Consider the following 18937-nt stretch of genomic DNA (forward strand, 5'->3'; position numbering starts at 1 on the left):
ATTTAATATAGCAGTACACTCACACACACACACAGACTTTTATCCTCTATATTTGTCCAAGTGTTATTTATGTTTCTGAGGTAGGCGGTGGTAGACAGACCAAACAGACCCCACCTTAATATCGGCTCCTTATAGAAATCTATTTGTAAGCAATATGGACTCTCTTTCTTGGGATCCTACATGTCTTGCATAAAGAGGATGAAAAGTATAATGGTGATTTACACTGTTGTTTAGATCTCCAGCAGAGGGCATATTGTCTTCATGGGCCCTCCACGTTGTGAAGTTGCACACTGTCAGTTTTCAGCAATCAATTCCAATGACAGTAAGCTAACACATTATTGTCAGGTCAATGCTAGTCAGTCACTCAACCTTACATTTATGGCCTTTCCTGTTTCCAAATATACATTTTCTTCATTACAGGGTTCGTGGTAAATTTTTGGACCAGTCACAATTAGGCAGGCCAGCAATCTCACATGCATGGGCACACCAGAGACCAACTTACTCACACAGGACAGGCCCATCTACACACACTAGCAACAAGCTGTTGAAAGAGAAAAGGAAATATGTCAGTATCTAGTCTTCTACGTGCACTTATTCAATTGAGGGACACATCACAATCACAGACATTACTAGGTGTTGGTATAGTTGCCCCCAGAGCTATATATTTAGAATAAATACATGGCTCCGTTTGCCCCAAACCTCTGCTTCATGGTCAGATACAATGCCTTCAGAAAGTATTCACACCAATTGTCTTTTTCCACATTTTGTTGTGTTACAGCTTGAATTTAAAATGTAATACATTTAGATGTTTTTGTTGTCCCTGGCCTATACACAATACCGTATAATGTAGGATTATGTTTTTAGACATTTTTAGAAATGAATGAAAGATGTCTTGAGTCAATAAGTATTCAACCCCTTTGTTATGGCAAGTCTGAATAAGTTCAGGAGAAACAAATGTGCTTAACAAGTGACAGAAGTTGCATGGACTCACTCTGTGTGCAATGATAGGGTTTACATGATTTTTGAATGACGACCTCATCACCTCTGAACCCCACACATACAAGTACAGTTCACTTATGTCTTGAGATGTTGCTTCAATATATCCACATAGTTGCACCCCCCTCATGATGCCATCTATTTTGTGAAGTACACCAGTCCCTACTGCAGCAAAGCACCCCCACAACATGATGCTGCCACCCCCGTGCTTCACGGTTGGGATGGTGTTCTTCGGCTTGCAAGTCTGCCCCTTTTTCCACCAAACAAAACAATGGTAATTATGGCCAAACAGTTCTATTTCTGTTTCATCAGACCAGAGGACATTTCTCCAAAAAGTACAATCTTTGTCCCCATGTGCAGTTGCAAACCGTAGTCTAGCTTTTTTATGGCAGTTTTGAAGCAGTGGCTTCTTCCTTGCTGAGCGGCCTTTCAGGTTATGTCGATATAGGACTCGTTTTACTGTGGATATCGATACTTTTGTACCGGTTTACTCCAGCATCTTCACAAGGTCCTTTGCTGTTGTTCTGGGATTGATTTGCACTTTTCACACCAAAGTACGTTCATCTCTAGGAGACAGAACGCATCTTCTTCCTGAGCAGTATGACGGCTGCGTGGTCCCATGGTGTTTATGCTTACGTACTATTGTTTGTACAGATGAACATGGTACCTTCAGGTGTTTGGAAATTGCTACCAAGGCTGAACCAGACTTGTGGAGGTCTACAATTTTTTTCTGAGGAATTGACTGATTTCTTTTGATTTTCCCATGATGTCAAGCAAAGAGGCACTGAGTCTAAAGGTAGGCCTTGAAATACATCCACAGGTACACCTCCAATTGACTCAAATTATATGAATTAGCCTATCAGAAGCTTCTAAAGCCATGACATCCTTTTCTGGAATTTTCCAAGCTGTTTAAAGGCACAGTCAACTTAGTGTATGCAAACTTCTGACCCACTGAAATTGTGATACAGTGAATTATAAATGAAATAATCTGTCTGTTAACAATTGTTGGAAAAATGACTTGTGGCATGCACAAAGTTGATGTCCTAACCGACTTGCCAAAACTATAGTTTGTTAACAAGAAATTTGTGGAGTGGTTGAAAAACGAGTTTTAATGACTCCAACCTAAGTGTATGTAAACTTCAGAATTCAACTGTATCTGTAAGGTCCCTTAGCCGAGCAGTGAATTTCAAACATAGATTCAACCACAAAGACCAGGGAAGTTTTCCAAATCTTTGCAAAGAAGGCACATATTGGTAGATGGGTAAAAAAAAAGAAGCAGACATGGAATATTCCTTTGAGCATGGTGAAGTTATTATTAATTCCACTTTGGATGGTATATCAATACAGCCAGTCACTACAAAAATACAGGCGACCTTCCTAACTCAGGGATTTCACCATGAGGCCAATGGTGACTTTCAAACAGTTACAGGGTTTAATGGCTGTGATAGGAGAAAATTGAGGCTGGATCAACAACATTGTAGTTACTCCACAATATGAACCTAATATTCCAAAACATGCATCCGGTTTGCAACAAGGCACTAAAGTAAAACTGCATAACAAATCTCTAAAACAATACACTTTTTGTCCTGAATACAAAGTGTTATATTTGGGGCAAATCCAATACAACACCTTACTGAGTACCACTCTCCAATTTTTCAAGCATAGTGGTGGCTGCATCATGTTATGTGTATGCTTGTAATCATTAAGGACTGGGGAGTTTTTCAGGATAAAAAAATAAATGTTATGGAATTAAGCACAGGCAAAATCCTAGAGAAAAACCTGTTTCAGTCTGCTTTCCACCAAACACTAGGAGATGAATTCACCTTTCAGCAGGACAATAACCTAAAACACAAATCTACACTGGAGTTGCTTACCAAGAGTCAGTGTATGTTAGTGGTTGAGTTACAGTTTTGACTTAAATCTACTTGAAAATCTATGGCAAGACCTAAAAATGGTTGTCTAGCAATGATCAACAACCAATTTGACAGAGCTTGAATATTTTTTTTAAGAAACATGCTGTAATCGCTTCCAAATGTGCATTGACTCAGGGGTGTGAATACTTATGTAAATGAGATATTTCTGTATTCCATTTTCAATAAATTATTTTTTAAAAATGTCTAAAACATGTTTTCACTTTGTCATTATGGGTTTTGTGTGTAGATGGATGAGAAAATAACTTAAGGGGTAGGAATACTTTCTGAAGTCACTATGTTTTATCCTTCGAATTTGGAGTTGGCGGGTCTGCACCCAGATCTGTTGCTTGGACACGTTTAATTGGTGTGCCCCTAAGAAAGAAATGTAAACCTAATTGCTCCTTTATGTCGCTCTGGATAAGAGCGTCTGATAAATAACACATTTGAACGTGAATGCCAATAATTAGATGTTATCTTTATATGAGTTGAGGGGTACATCATCATGATCATCAATATTATGCATGGGTGACGAGAAGCGCTGTAGCCAAGCCTCTGATCAGCTGATATTTCGTTGAGCGCTGTGTGTGGAACAGCGTTGAAAACTGGGAGCCGGGAACGGAGGACTAGTAGCTAGCTACAACAATAGTAAGAAATGTTTGGTGACAGTATTACTTGTTCAATACCAGCATTGTTTCCAATATATATATTCCCCCTGTAGCTAGTAAAGCAAACGTTACGGATGATTCAGTAACATTCACCGCATAGTAGCTCGCTATAACGTTATCCGGTTACCGTAACTATGTTTAACTTGCTATGCTAGCTATGATTTAAGATTAGTTAGATTTCTGCCAAGAGAGGTCAAATAGCCAAATAACCTGAGTGTCAGTCGAGTAAGAACGTTAGCTAGTAATTTTGTACTTTAATATAACATTGTTGTTTTTGCTGAACGTTAGCCAGCGTACGTTACCAGAAAGTTTGAGGTCCAACAAGTGCTTCGCCTGCGTCCTAGCTAACTAGCTAGCTTGCTATTAATGTTTGTTAGTTAGCTAAATTAGCCAGTTAGCCAGCGGTACAATTAATTGTCAGTTCATATCGTCGATATACGGTGACAATTAACTGTACCGCTGGCTACCGAATTTTATAGCGAACTGCTTTGTTCTTATGTAACGTTAGTTAACGAGTAGCAACTGTCGAAAAACACAAACACTAACGTTAGATCAGACTCACTGCCTGACTCGAGCTGCCAAGGATGCAGACAACTGGTCATGCAGATATGCTAAGCAAGCAGTGACCCCACTAAAGAGACCCTCTTTCATGGACTTCAATTATATCGTTTGCTAAATGTATCCCCACTAGTTGTTCAACCGTTGTGGTTAGTGTTGATATTGACGATGTAATCCTGCTTGACTGGCAAATCGGATCACATGATACGGTTTAATCCACAGCTAGCTAGCTAAACCTGTTATGGCACTCGAGGCATTTGCACTTCAAGAACATATGAATGTGTGTTTAATTTACTTTTAATGAGTATAGTGTGAACCTGTTGTCTGTCCTGAGTCATTTTGCACCCTAGACTGAGAAACTCAAAGGCTTGGCTCGAAAATCTGTCATTGATTGTACAAAATGAGATGGGGGGCCTATTGTGAGATTAAACTAAATGAGGATCGTACTGTCACATATGATGGTACTTTTACATGTATTATGGTTCTTGAAGAGTGGCTCCCCAATTTCATGACAAAATGACTAATGAGCCAAACTGAATTCCTGCAACGTTTATGGGTGCTAGATGTTAGATTTTTTTCTGAAACATGCCTGCTCCTCGCTTAAGTATAAACCATCACTAATACAGAATGTTTATTTATTTATTATTTCTTGGTCTATGCCAATATCTTTTTCTCTGAAATTACACTTCAAATCAAAAAGTTAAGGCTATTGTATTGTGAAAGGAAGCAACACAAGGGAACTCCCTTGGCAATGTATTCTCAGAGTTGGCTGTCTTTCTGAAAACATTGGAGGCTCATTCCTTCTGGTGGAACTCAGCTTCTCCTGTTTACTGTGTTTTCAATCTTTTTGACCCTAGCTAGATATCCAGGAGGATCCCATTGATCACTGAGCAGGTGCACCACACTACGCCATCATGGGGGAACTCTTCAGAAGTGAGGAGATGACTCTGGCCCAGCTCTACCTCCAATCAGAGTCTGCCTACTGCTGTGTCAGCGAATTGGGAGAGATTGGAATGGTGCAATTCCGTGATGTGAGTCGTTCAGGCTTCTCTTTTTCCATTCCTCATTGTGATGCTTTAGAGCTAGACTACGCTTATTATCTCTCTTTTCTTATTTTGAGTGCTATTCTGCTTGTCAATCCATCTTCAGGCTATATAGGTCTAGAGCAGTGTAATGTATGGCTGTTAACAAAGGACAAACTCAGGAAGGAGGTAGATGAATATGGTAGTCTGTTGTAGTAATATCGAATCAGTCAGATGGTTGTGAAAGCACATACCTTGGCGTCTGCAGCATTTTCATCATGTGCCCGTAGCTGACCCTTTAGGCTGAGCATGGGAAAGCTCACACATGACATCCCTCCTGGGATCATATGGTGTGGGGGAAGACGATAAGGCAGTGTTTCCCATATTCAGCGGGCCGCTGCTGCTAAATCGTTGCCGCCACTCCCCTAAAAATATTATTATACATTTTTGTGATGAGACAATGTTTTAATTTAAACATAAATTACTAAAACCTGAAGAAGTATGTAGGAAATATAATGGATCTAAACATTTTTTTACAAGATCATATTTGAGAACTAACAATCACCAAAATAAAGATGACAGTTGGAGAATTTAAGAGAAAAGGGGGGCATGGGGGCCCCCATTAATTAAAATGTTTGAATCACTCCGATAGCATAAGAACATTGCAAAATGTGTAGAATTGCAGGAAAACTTGTCTCTGTAGCCAAGAGGGCCTCAAATGTTCTGTTGGAGAAGTTGCTACTGACCACATCCACACTCACCACCTAAGCCCCATTTTGTTCCAGAAAAAACCCTGGAGTTAGTGTACAAAACATTAGGAACACCTTCCTAATATTGAGTTGCAGCCCATTTTCCCTCTGAACAGCCTCAATTCGTTGGGGCATGGACTCTACAAGGTGTCAAGCGTTCCACAGGGATGCTGAGCAATGTTGAATCCAATGCGTCCCACAGTTGTGTGAAGTTGGCTCGATGTCCTTTGGGTGGTCTTGATACACACAGGAAATTGTTGAGCGTTGCAGTTTTTGACACTAAAACGGATGCAGCTGGCGCTTACTACCATACCCCATTCAAAGGCACTTAAATATTTTGTCTTACCAATTCAACCTTTGAATTGCACACATACACAGTCCATAGTCAATTGTCCCTACTTTAGCCTGTCTCCCCCACTTCACTGATTGATGTGGATTTAACAGGTGGCATCAATAAGGGATCATAGCATTTACCTGGTCAGTGTCATGGAAAGAGCAGGTGATCCTAATGTTTTGTACACTCAGTGTATATTTGTAGCATTTGACTCATTGATTCCTAGGTGTTTTTCAATTAGGTAAATACAGATGGGCAATGCCATGTTTCAGCCAATGTATTAGAAGCTGCTATGCTGCGTCAGATAGGCTATAGTGCTTTTAAAGGGAAAATTATATTTTAGATGGTGTCAACATAATTGAACTTCAATGCATTTTGCCGTAAAATGTCCTTTTAAAAAAAGTCACAAAGTGAATTTCTCAGTCGTTCTCCCCCCAAAAAACTCACGGTCGTGCATGCCCCCAGACTGCCCCAGCATAAGGACATACTCCCCATCCCCCACACCAACGTTGCCACACGTTCTGAAAGAAATCCTAGGGGAAACACTGAAAGGGACTAGCTGTTGTACCCAGTATGTTGTTATTATACCCTTTATTTGGTTGTATTACCTCTCCTCATTCATAAGATCAAATGATAGTGCGGACACCAGTTAGCTGTTTTCAGAAGATATTAGCAATGCTGTTTTCGCTCTGAGGTTTCCTGGATAAGTTATTGCATTTTTATAGAAGTAGCCTAAGCTACAATTTCTTTGAATGCATCTGAGTGTTACAACACAATGTTTGTCTCTAGTTGTATATGACAGATAATGGCAAATGGATTGAAGGCATTTTTTATCCCTGCGATGGCAAAAGGTTTTGAATAGTTTACATGTTTGCATTACAGTTGAACCCAGACGTGAACGTGTTTCAGCGCAAGTTTGTCAATGAAGTGCGTCGATGTGAGGAGATGGACCGCAAGCTTCGTGAGTGAGCTCAAGTGTTTAACCCATTGCTTCACTCATTATACTCCCCCATATTTACAACAGTATCACTGCTATTAGTTATCCCTACTCAGACCCAGTCATCTCGCTCTCTCACAGGGTTTGTGGAGAAGGAGATCAAGAAAGCCAACATTCCAATGGTGGATACGGGAGAGAACCCAGAGGTCCCCCTCCCTAGGGACATGATTGACCTGGAGGTAACTTCACTCCGTTCTCACTAAGAATCCACTCTGGTTACAAAGTGCTCAACTCACCATGTCCCCAGCTCACTAACTCCCCCATCACACTCTGTCTCTATAGGCCACTTTTGAGAAGCTGGAGAATGAGCTGAAGGAGATAAACACCAACCAGGAGGCCCTGAAGAAGAACTTCCTAGAATTGACGGAGCTCAAGCATATCCTGCGCCGCACCCAACAATTCTTCGACGAGGTCAACTCCACTGTACACAATTCGCTATATATTCACAGCGTTTCTGTGCCTGCCTTACTGACTAGGCCCCTTGCGGACATCATAGTGAATCATAGGATTATGTTAACTTAGTATGGGTCAGATGTCTGCATCGTTTGTACAGTATATGGTAACAATTGGCTTGTGTATTTATAACGGTTTGGTAATTACATCCCCAACCCCAGACCAGTTATTCAAGTTTAAAGATGCACCTAGGTTACATAGCAGAGTAATATGCCATACACAGATAGTCATTCACATATGACAGAGACGAGACTACCTACTGTCTGTACTTTTGACCTGCATCAACTCCACTCCACTGAGTTTGCAAGCAAAGCTACTTGAACTTAATGTTATCGCCTATTTTACAAGCGCTTATGAGGTTGCATGGGGGTAAATCATTCAGCTGAATGTGTAGCCTTTTTTGCCAATAATTTACTCTTCATATAAACCCTAGCTAGCTGTTTGCTATGTTTTATGAAGAGCCTGGCCTGTGTTCAATATCATGCTCCTGCCCACTGAACTGTCAAACCTTCCCAGGGTGTAAATAGTTCCCCAACAAAGCAAGCCAGTTGTTCCTGAAAACAGGGATGCATTGCTAATGCTTTTTTATCATATGTCTAATTGGCTGAAAATATCTTGGTCTAAGTGTGTTGGTTTTCATTCTCTCCACCCCGCTGCAGATGGAGGACCCCAATCTGCTGGAGGAGTCGTCGACCCTGATGGATCCCGCTGAAGTAGGGACCCGTCCTCCTCTCAGACTGGGGTGAGTCCTTGGTCCACTCTATTAAGGATGCATTAGCCATCTCCTCAAGACTTAAAGGTCAATGAAAAGACTGTCATTACATTACTTCCTGGAGGTGGAGTCAGTCAGTGTAACACCTAAATGGTTTGGCCCACACAAGCTCAGGCTGTCAGATTAGTTGGGCCTCTAAAGGTCACTTGACGGAGTGTGTGCAGCGGTGCTCTGTGTCTCTCTGCGTACTCCGTCCCTAAGCTGACAGCCCACATGCCCTGTCAGTATCGGTGGACAATTGTTTCCTAATGACTTTTAATGGTTGATAAGAGGCCAGTACTACTACAGGTGTTACCACTCTAGCATGTTGCCTGGCAGTAAGATGTAGCTCTGTTTATCAGGGTTCTGTCTTCAGTAGTGGACAGAGTGAGCAGATAGACAAATCAGACTGATGATAAGCAGTTTACATAGCATGCAAACACCAGCAACACAAAATGGATACGTGGACACATGCATTCTAGAAGAGGGGGACATCAAAGTTTGTCATCTATTTGCAGACAGAGGCAAAGAAAATAGATTTGATTAAATGTCATAAAGTGTAAGCAAATCGGGGACAATTTCAACAGAAAATGGGGTGAAAAAATAATTCTCCAAAAACCGTAACTAAAATAGCTCAATACTGTGGTTGTGGCAAAGTTTAGCGCTAATTTTTTAATGGATTGCTTTGTACAGATGCAGTGTCCCAAGGCCCTAGGGCTTCCCATCTGATGTCTGTTAGATGCTCCTCCATGGCTCCCATGCCCTCAGCTCCCATTCCTATATCCACCACTATCCAGAGAGGATGTTTTCATCAGTAGTGCGCCCATCACCAGTGTGAACAAACAAAATCAATGACCTCTGTCCTTATGTGCCCAGGTTTCATTCTGCAATGCCATTGCATTACAGACTGATCTTGGATCAGCTCCAACTTGAGCTGCCATTTAGGGACCTGACTCATTGCAAATATCAAACACCTTATTTTGAGATGAGATGCATTTTGTAGCTATTCTACTGTAAATGCTGATCCATGCCTTATCGTCCTCCTGTAGGTTTGTTGCTGGGGTGATCAGCAGGGAGCGCATCCCTACGTTTGAGAGGATGCTGTGGAGGGTTTGCCGTGGCAACGTGTTCCTGAGGCAGGCAGACATTGAGGACTCACTGGAGGACCCTGCCACGGTCAGTAACTATTCACACTGATACTAGTATAATCATCTGGAGGGATTAGGGGAACAAAAACTGTGCAGGATTTTGTGTGACCTATTCAGTGGTATACTGTTGTACCATGACCGCTTGGTGACATTGTGATTGTCATATGAGTGCCATTGATCTCCTTATTCATGCTACCTCACCCATACTCTTTATGATAGTGATATTTCTGCTCTATAAGGCAATGTTTAGTCTCCTCTTCACTTAACTAGTAGGTGGTTCATGCTCATACAACATCCGCAGAGTACGACCCTGCCTCACACAGGAAGCGGCGCAGGTCCTAATCCAGGCACTTGTCATCTCCCGTCTGGATTACTGCAACTCGCTGTTGGCTGGGCTCCCTGCCTGTGCCATTAAACCCCTACAACTCATCCAGAACGCCGCAGCCCGTCTGGTGTTCAACCTTCCCAAGTTCTCTCACGTCACCCCGCTCCTCCACTCTCTCCACTGGCTTCCAGTTGAAGCTCGCATCCGCTACAAGACCATGGTGCTTGCCTACGGAGCTGTGAGGGGAACGGCACCTCAGTACCTCCAGGCCCTACACCCAAACAAGGGCACTGCGTTCATCCACCTCTGGCCTGCTCGCCTCCCTACCACTGAGGAAGTACAGTTCCCGCTCAGCCCAGTCAAAACTGTTCGCTGCTCTGGCCCCCCAATGGTGGAACAAACTCCCCCACGACGCCAGGACAGCGGAGTCAATCACCACCTTCCGGAGACACCTGAAACCCCACTTCTTTAAGGAATACCTAGGATAGGATAAAGTAATCCTTCTCACCCCCCTTAAAAGATTTAGATGCACTATTGTAAAGTGGCTGTTCCACTGGATGTCATAAGGTGAATGCACCAATTTGTAAGTCGCTCTGGATAAGAGCGTCTGCTAAATGACTTAAATGTAATGTAAATGTTAACTCCTGTTGATATGTTTTCCCTACAGGGTGACCAGGTCTATAAGTCTGTCTTCATCATATTCTTCCAAGGAGATCAGCTGAAGACTCGGGTTAAGAAGATATGTGAAGGGTAAGGGGCTATGATTGGTTGAGAAATTCAAGAAACGCTAACTAATCTAGACAGAGGAATGTTGTAATTGGTTTTCTGTTCCGCTCCAGGCACTCTGGGTTGATCAACCCTCTCTCCTTCACCTCTCAGGTTCCGAGCGTCACTGTACCCCTGTCCAGAGACCCCCCAGGAGAGGAAGGAGATGGCTGCAGGGGTGGCCACTCGTATCGATGACCTGCAGATGGTACGACCTGCCTGGCCTATTGTAACACAGACAGGGAGTCCACACAGTCAGCTCGTCAGCCAAAACTAACAGATATTTACATCATGTCTTGTTACATAAATTAAATCTAACAGATCCTTACATTTTCAAGTGAATTAGTTCCTCAATATTTCATCTGTTTTCATTGTGAACTTGATCTGGGCTCTATCATGGCTTCTGATTAGTGTTCTGTTTTGCCTGTAACTGTATACTCAGCTGCCAGAGGCTGTGGTGGAGGGGAGTGGTAGGTAACCACATGAGGTATGTGGCTAACTCAAAGGTGTTTTTAGTCATTAGTTTGAGGAAAGAAACCTTCTTTCTATTTTCCAACATGACATGGGTCATCTTTTGATGTGCTTTTTGGATAGACCTTTATTTAACTTTCTGATAACGTTAGACTTTTGCGTAGTCAGGATTCTTGCTCTGCGTCTTGCTGCTTCAATGTCTGCGGAAGTTTCAGTTCCTCTTTCTGCCATTTCCTCTCTATTGAGCCATCAAGCCCTCAGCCAAATTATGATGAAGTGGAGGGAAAGACTGATACCAGATTAGTTCCCCCAGCAGTGTTGCAGTAATAGATATTTTATCACACAACCACAGAGGATATGTTTGTTGATCACATTAGGGAGGCCTTCAAATTGAGTTAACTTCTGTCTGTTTGCAGTGTTCATATCTCAAACGTTCTGGCTTCAGTGTTTGACTCACTCAACCTCTTCGGTGGTAGTGGGCGTCGGCATCAATGGGCTGGGTGGAGCTGGGTGTGAAAAAGCTACAGGGAGAGGTCAGAAACGGTTGTCACTCGTGCCGTGCCAGGCCCATGAGGTGGCTGAACTGGATCTGCCTCTGGCCTGCCTTTGGAAGAGCACCTCTAAACCTGGCACAGTGACTCACCGCTCTAAAGCGGGGCAAAAACAGGCACGGGACTGGGAGTGAAGGCCAATCCCAACACAAACACCACCTCTTTGGTATTATAATCCAGTGTCTAACACCCTGTCTCCTTGTGCCAGCTGTGTCTGGTGACCCAGGAACAATGCCTGTCTCAGTGTTTTCTGTTTTTTGCAGCTGTTGAGCAACATGTGAGCTGTGGTCTTTAGAAGTCCAGCCCACACAGACAGAACTTCAGTTTAGCCTTCCATGGAACAGCAGCAGTGTATGGTGCAACACCATCCCTATACGAAGAGAAACGCAATACTCCCTCTGGGAATACCCAGTTCTGCTCCAAAGCCCTACGTAGTCTGGTGGCACAGACGATTTGCACTTGGATGGACAGGAGGCATCCTTTCCTTGTTTGGCTAGGAGGAACCCTCACTCGCCTTGCATATGGGAAACCAGCTGATCATCAGGGTGGTTTACACAGAGTTCAGCCAATTAGCCACCCACACTCACATAGTGACCACATTTACTACTCACATTCTCAGGAATGGGCTTAGCTTGAAGTAAAAATAAAAATGTTTTAATAAATCACTCACAATGCACTTATCTCTGATAGATAGACGCCCAGTGGTGTGTGTGCTTCAGTGGTGTGTGTGCTTCAGTGGTGTGTGTGCTTCAGTGGTGTGTGTGCTTCAGTGGTGTGTGTGTGTGTGTGTGCTTGGTGTGTGTGTGTGTGTGTGTGTGTCAGTGGTGTGTGTGCTTCAGTGGTGTGTGTGTGTGTGCTTCAGTGGTGTGTGTGTGTGCTTCAGTGGTGTGTGTGTGTGTGTGCTTCAGTGGTGTGTGTGTGTGTGTGCTTCAGTGGTGTGTGTGCTTCAGTGGTGTGTGTGTGCTTCAGTGGTGTGTGTGTGCTTCAGTGGTGTGTGTGTGCTTCAGTGGTGTGTGTGTGTGTGCTTCAGTGGTGTGTGTGTGTGTGTGTGCTTCAGTGGTGGTGTGTGTGTGTGTGTGGTGTGTGTGTGTGTGTGTGTGTGTGTGTGCTTCAGTGGTGTGTGTGTGTGTGCTTCAGTGGTGTGTGTGTGCTTCAGTGGTGTGTGTGTGTGTGCTTTAGTGGTGTGTGTGTGCTTCAGTGGTGTGTGTGTGTGTGCTTCAGTGGTGTGTGTGTGTGTGCTTCAGTGGTGTGTGTGTGTGTGCTTCAGTGGTGTGTGTGTGTGTGCTTCAGTGGTGTGTGTGCTTCAGTGGTGTGTGTGCTTCAGTGGTGTGTGTGTGCTTCAGTTCAGTGGTGTGTGTGTGTGGTGTGTGTGTGCTTCAGTGGTGTGTGTGTGTGCTTCAGTGGTGTGTGTGTGTGTGTGCTTCAGTGGTGTGTGTGTGTGTGTGCTTCAGTGGTGTGTGTGTTGAGAATCTCTGTGGTTCAGGATTAGTTACAGACTCCAGTGTGGACAGCGTGAGAGACTCTGCATTACGTTTGGCAGGCCCCCTGTCTGCCAGAAATGTTAACATCCTCTCATTGCCAGTAAGTGCCTGGGAATGCTTGCCTCGCTGTTTGAGGGTCCACTGTTATGCCCGTCGCTACGGGGGCGGGATAGTCGTCGACAAGCGAAGGGCGAGGGTGGAGGGGGCAAGGCCCGCTAGTTTGGGAGTGAACAGTGTGTTTGTGGGTGTGAGAGGGTTTCGACAACGTGGGCGAGAGTGGGTGTAGGGTAGCGGCATGTTAGCAATCCGCTGATCATAAGACATTAACTTGATATGAGTCAGTGCTGCATACCTGAGAACGCCTCCGCCGGCTCTTACGGGAAACCCTGCTACGCTGGGTCTGATATAACCCCTTATCAAACCTGATCACATAGTGCACACTGTCCAGCAAAGCCTTCTATTAATGTGAACCACCTCCACAAATAAGAAGGGGAACCTGATTCATTGTAACAGCACATGCTGTTCTGGGCATGTAGGGAAGGCACACTATGTAGACCAATGCCACTCCCCACACAATTCTAGCTTTGAGTGGAAACTACTAGAGGATTGTCCTGATTCCACAGTCTCCGACTCTGGCCTACATCTAGGCCTGCATCTGTTTTCCAGTTGAGGTCAGTTTAGGCGCATACCTTTTTTTGTTTAAATGCTGAGTGCGACTGTGTTAATTGAGAACTGAATTCAAACTTGAACAGTCGGTAGACTGTCTAGGACAGAGCACCTGAGCTAGTTACACAGCTGGATATGTTCTGACCACAGCCACACAAGGTTTCAACTACAGTAGCATCCTAGTCGCATCTTGTCTTCATATCTCAAACTCTGATCTCCCTCCCCGCTGCAGGTGCTGAACCAGACTGAGGACCACAGACAGCGGGTTCTGCAGGCTGCAGCCAAGACCGTCAGGGTGTGGTTCATCAAGGTGAGGAAGATGAAGGCGATCTACCACACCCTGAACCTGTGCAACATCGATGTCACCCAGAAGTGTCTGATCGCTGAGGTGTGGTGCCCCGTGTCAGACATGGACTCAATCCAGTTCGCCCTGCGGAGAGGCACGGTGAGTCGAGAGGACACCCGTCTCGACTAGAGGCATGGGGGAGTTACAGGAAGTTTTAAGTTGCGTCCCAAATAGCACCCTATTACCTTTTTAGAGTCCATAGGGCTCTGGTTGAAAATAGTGGGAATGGGTTCATTCCATATCTATTTAATGGCACATGTCTGTTATACTGTTTAGGTCAAGTTCATTTGATGGAGGACACCGTAGCATTAAGACATTACGAACCAGCGAGCCTCATAGTCACCAGTTAACTCAGCTTTGAGGCCATTATGCCTGGACTCTGCTAGGCCATTAAGTCGTAACAGATCCAGACTGAGAGACGGTGCTAACAGGACATGGAGAGGCACTGCGTGAGTGCTGGGTATGTGAGGATTTTACACCCATCATGAGGCTAGATTCCAGCGGTATCAGGATGTCATGCTGTCTGTCCTCTTCTGTAGTCCTGTCCTCTTCTGTAGTCCTGTTATGTTGCCCTGTTCATGCCAGTAAGGGCTTAACCCTGTCACGCACAGCATTCAGTCTCCATGCTGCATTTATCCCACCAGGCTTTTTTTACACCATGTGCCTCGTTGACAAACACCGGGACATACTGCCCTCAATATACACACAATGATTCTGCTTCTACCTCAGCCATCGGACCATCCCTTGGACAAGCTGTTGTCTTTCACACACAGCAGGCGTGGGAGATCAGATGATACATCTAGTATGATAGATTCATCTCCAAACCAGCTGTGGAAATGAACCTGTCATATTAATCTGATTTATTGAAGACGTTGTTGCAGAACTTTTAGTGATGGCGGTATGGAAGGTCCCAGTCTACAGACTAATGGGGAAAGCAGTGCTGAGGAGATCCCAGGCCAGCTGACAGTCAAACTCTGGCTGGAACAATGCAACATCCCTTTGTTAGACACATTCATGGGAGATTGAGCAGGCAGGGCAACTCCTGCTGTTCTCAATGCCTTGTAGGGCTGAATAACTCAACTCCCTGTAGAGGTTAACAGAGCTCTATTGTTGTCCTCCTGACCATTCTGAGTGTTTCTCTGACTGTCTTTCTGTCTTGGTCTCCAGGAGAAGAGTGGTTCCACCGTCCCCTCCATCCTCAACAGGATGCAGACTAAGCAGACCCCGCCCACCTTCAACAAGACCAACAAGTTCACCTCGGGCTTCCAGAACATCGTAGACGCCTACGGTATCGGCAACTACCGCGAGATGAACCCAGGTAACCACATCTGACACGATCAACCTCCTCTCGCTATCCTTTATTCCCCTTTTATCATTCAACTACCTATTGTTCAAATGATAGGCATTGTTGTTTCATGTACCTCACTAGGCAGCAGACTTTTATTTGGTAGGGATCTCATAACTCGCATAATGTCTATGTATCCAGCTGGCTAGATCACTGAGCCAAAGCAGGTGATAAATGTTCACCCCTGGTGCCAAGTCTATTTCCCCCATTATCACCCCATCACTGTCGATCATGCTGTATTGTGTATCACTGGTACGTGTGTCGGTGTGAGCTTGGGTGGGTTCACTCTCCCATTCCACAATGTGTACGCTCATGATTCCCTCCCTGTCCCCAGCCCCATACACCATCATCACCTTCCCCTTCCTATTCGCTGTCATGTTTGGGGACCTGGGCCACGGGGTGCTCATGACCTGCGCTGCCCTCTACCTGGTCCTGAGAGAGAGCCGCCTGGTCGCCCAGAAGAACGACAACGAGGTAGGGAGATCACTACCCCTGCCATCAGCCCATCAGCTCCATCCCTCACCAGATTCTAACAGTGTGTAAAGTATAATTTTTTGGTCTGCGGATGTTCGGCGTGGTGCGCATTCAGCAGGACGCAATATTTTGGAACATTCTGATAAAAATATTCTATGTAGAACAAACATGCCTCTGACATGTAGAATAAGGAATCACTTCGGCACTTGTTACGAATCACTTTTGGCCCGACGGTCTAGGGGGGATGGTAATGAAACCCGTAACACAACTCATGCAAATTATTATTGTGACAAAGTAAAAGTGTGAACGAAATAACCACGACAACAGAAATCTACCGTCAAACTCTAGGTTTATTTATAAACACACGGTAATGGGGGGGGGGCAGGAAAAGGGGCTGAGCTGGACCCAAGGAAAGAAACAAGTATACAAAAACACACCCCTAAGCTAGACTAGCCTACTTTAACAACAGCTAACTAACTAACCAAAAATACAGTGGGTGGTCCGCCCAGTTCTAACTAGTGTATTTAACAAAGTTCACCTACGGGTAGTGTATGCCCATGGGCGACTTGTCTTGGTTTCCCCCTTTTCCCACCAGCAACAAACAAATACCATAACCAAAAATAATACTCACAGGTGATGACAAAGTGCTATGAAGTGCTTTAAACAAAAGAGAGGTTAAGACACAAAGCGAGAGTGAACCACAGAGACCTACGGACATGGCATTACAGAGAGATTGAGCTGAGCTCTAGAACAAACAAATGATGGGGTTTTTAAACCATGGGGAAGGAACTGTGATAGGTCAGGAAATAGGAGGAGGTGTGTCTTCTGATTGATGATTGATTGGGGAGTGATGATTTTCACCTGTGAGGGGAGAAGGAGAGAAAAGAAACACACACACAGGATACACACAGACACAGGATAACTGTATCCGTAACAGCACTATTTATGTTTTTTCTGCCTGCAACATTCTACAGTGTTTTGCAACAGAACGTGGCCATAGTTTGATTCTAACAGTGTAACGTGTCACTTCCTGTCTGCGGTTGTAGATGTTCAACATGGTGTTAGATTCAAACAGTATCACTTCCTGTCTGTGTAGATGTTCAGCATGGTGTTTGCTGGGCGCTACATCATCCTACTGATGGGCATCTTCTCGATCTACACCGGCATCATCTACAACGACTGCTTCTCCAAGTCCCTCAACCTGTTTGGCTCTGGTTGGAGCGTCAGGCCCATGTTCGACCCCCGCACTAACAACCTCACCTGGTCGTAAGTATCCCTCTCTATCGGTCTCGTACTGTCTGTGGATTAGATTAGTTTACTTCCTGTACCTTGTTGGCAGTGCCCTCTGAAGTGATGATTCATGCCATGTTTGATGTTCTCAGGTTTCAGACACTGGATGAAAACAAGGTTTTACAGTTGGACCCTGCAGTAAGAGGAGTCTTCAATGGACCTTACCCCATTGGCATTGACCCAGTGAGTACTCAGTCTCTGTGACAACAAGCTGAAACCCCCTTACAATAAAGATGGATAGTGAGCTAAAAAAGTGTTATTTTGATCATTGTAATATGTTACATTTCTATCATCCTGATTTCATTGTCTTATAACTGTTTGACTGTGTTCTTCAGATCTGGAACATTGCCACCAACAAGCTGACCTTCCTCAACTCCTTCAAGATGAAGATGTCAGTGATCCTGGGGGTCATCCACATGCTGTTTGGAGTGTCTCTCAGTCTCTTCAACCACCTGTGAGTCACGCTTAGAAGCTACAGTCCTTGTATATAGAGCACTGTCTATGAATTTGAAAGGGTTTATATTTCCCCATCCTTATCCCTCTGCTGTCTACCAAAACAAGTGGTGGGGCGCTTTTTTATTTTTTATCCCAAACTAACTTTTTAAGGAACCATGACAGTTTGTTTCCTGTCTACATGACTATTTTATCTGATGGTGAACATGTCTTGTTGTTTTCTGAAGGTATTTCAAAAAACCCCTGAACATCTACCTGGGCTTCATCCCAGAGATTGTGTTCATGGCCAGTCTGTTTGGCTACCTGGTCATCCTGGTCTTCTATAAGTGGTTGGCCTACGACGCTCACACCTCCAGAAATGCTCCCAGTCTTCTCATCGCCTTCATCAACATGTTCCTGTTCAACTATAATGACCCCACCAACCAGCCCCTCTACAGAGGACAGGTGATCATTCCATCCATCCTTTCATCTGTCAATCTGTCCTTTATAAAAAAAACAATTTGAGGGAGCCATTTTCTGGTGGGATAATGTGTGATGCCCCATACGCATCTAACATCCCTCGTTCTCTTGTCCTTCCCCTCCACAGATGGTTATTCAGACGCTGCTGGTGTTGATAGCCCTGGCGTGTGTTCCCTGTATGTTGATAGTGAAAACCCTGGTTCTGCGGCGACAGTACCTCTGGAAGAAGAACTTGGTACTGTAGTAACATCTGCCCTCCCACACACACTTGTTCCATTGGGATCTGGAGTGTAGAGTTTGTGACCCCAGCAATAACCCCTGTCGTCCTCTTGTCTGTTCCTCCAGGGCACCCAGAACTTTGGAGGGATCCGGGTGGGAAACGGCCCCACGGAGGACCAGGCTGAGATCATCCAGCATGACCAGCTCTCCCAGCACTCGGAGAACGACGAGCATGAGGTGAGAAACCAGGATGCCCCCTAGCCTCCACTCTGTTGGCCTAGCATATATGAAGTATGTGACCAGAGTAGTCTATTATAATGTTGGCCCAATGGCGGACTCCATTAGATACTGCTGTAGGCAATATGATCCAGACCGAGCCCAGATGGAGTAACCTTGAGTCATCAGCCACATATAGAAACCCAACCCATTTACTTTACATTACCAGAGCTCTCATATTCCCTGCTTCACCAACAGTAGCATAGAATATGTATTCATTATAGAAGTGG

General features: G+C 44.5%; 1 protein-coding gene and 1 long non-coding RNA gene across 5 annotated transcripts in view; one reads left to right on the forward strand and one right to left on the reverse strand.

Moving 5' to 3' along the window:
* Positions 1–6285, reverse strand: LOC118370826 (uncharacterized). The gene is made up of 3 exons (XR_004822878.2): positions 5916–6285; positions 5409–5579; positions 1–541 (listed from the first exon to the last, which is right to left on the reverse strand). It is a non-coding gene; the product is annotated as an uncharacterized LOC118370826 (long non-coding RNA).
* LOC118370824 (V-type proton ATPase 116 kDa subunit a 1-like) overlaps positions 3256–18937 on the forward strand; it is a 25685-nt gene continuing 10003 nt past the window's right edge. For 2 of the 4 annotated variants that reach the window (XM_035755989.2, XM_035755991.2), the window contains exons 1-18: positions 3256–3554; positions 4990–5163; positions 7120–7198; positions 7316–7413; positions 7517–7657; positions 8347–8429; positions 9488–9614; positions 10579–10661; positions 10791–10884; positions 14078–14290; positions 15359–15509; positions 15871–16010; positions 17107–17276; positions 17393–17483; positions 17636–17754; positions 17981–18197; positions 18340–18447; positions 18558–18668. In XM_035755989.2, coding sequence (XP_035611882.1) covers positions 5047–5163; positions 7120–7198; positions 7316–7413; positions 7517–7657; positions 8347–8429; positions 9488–9614; positions 10579–10661; positions 10791–10884; positions 14078–14290; positions 15359–15509; positions 15871–16010; positions 17107–17276; positions 17393–17483; positions 17636–17754; positions 17981–18197; positions 18340–18447; positions 18558–18668 — 2142 coding nt within the window. In that variant the 5' untranslated portion in view covers positions 3256–3554; positions 4990–5046. The remainder of the gene's footprint in view (positions 3555–4989; positions 5164–7119; positions 7199–7315; positions 7414–7516; positions 7658–8346; positions 8430–9487; positions 9615–10578; positions 10662–10790; positions 10885–14077; positions 14291–15358; positions 15510–15870; positions 16011–17106; positions 17277–17392; positions 17484–17635; positions 17755–17980; positions 18198–18339; positions 18448–18557; positions 18669–18937) is intronic. The other 2 variants (XM_035755992.2, XM_035755990.2) reach the window with 2 other exon arrangements.

This window comes from Oncorhynchus keta, chromosome 5 (genome assembly GCF_023373465.1).
Source record: "Oncorhynchus keta strain PuntledgeMale-10-30-2019 chromosome 5, Oket_V2, whole genome shotgun sequence".
Lineage (NCBI taxonomy): Eukaryota > Metazoa > Chordata > Actinopteri > Salmoniformes > Salmonidae > Oncorhynchus > Oncorhynchus keta.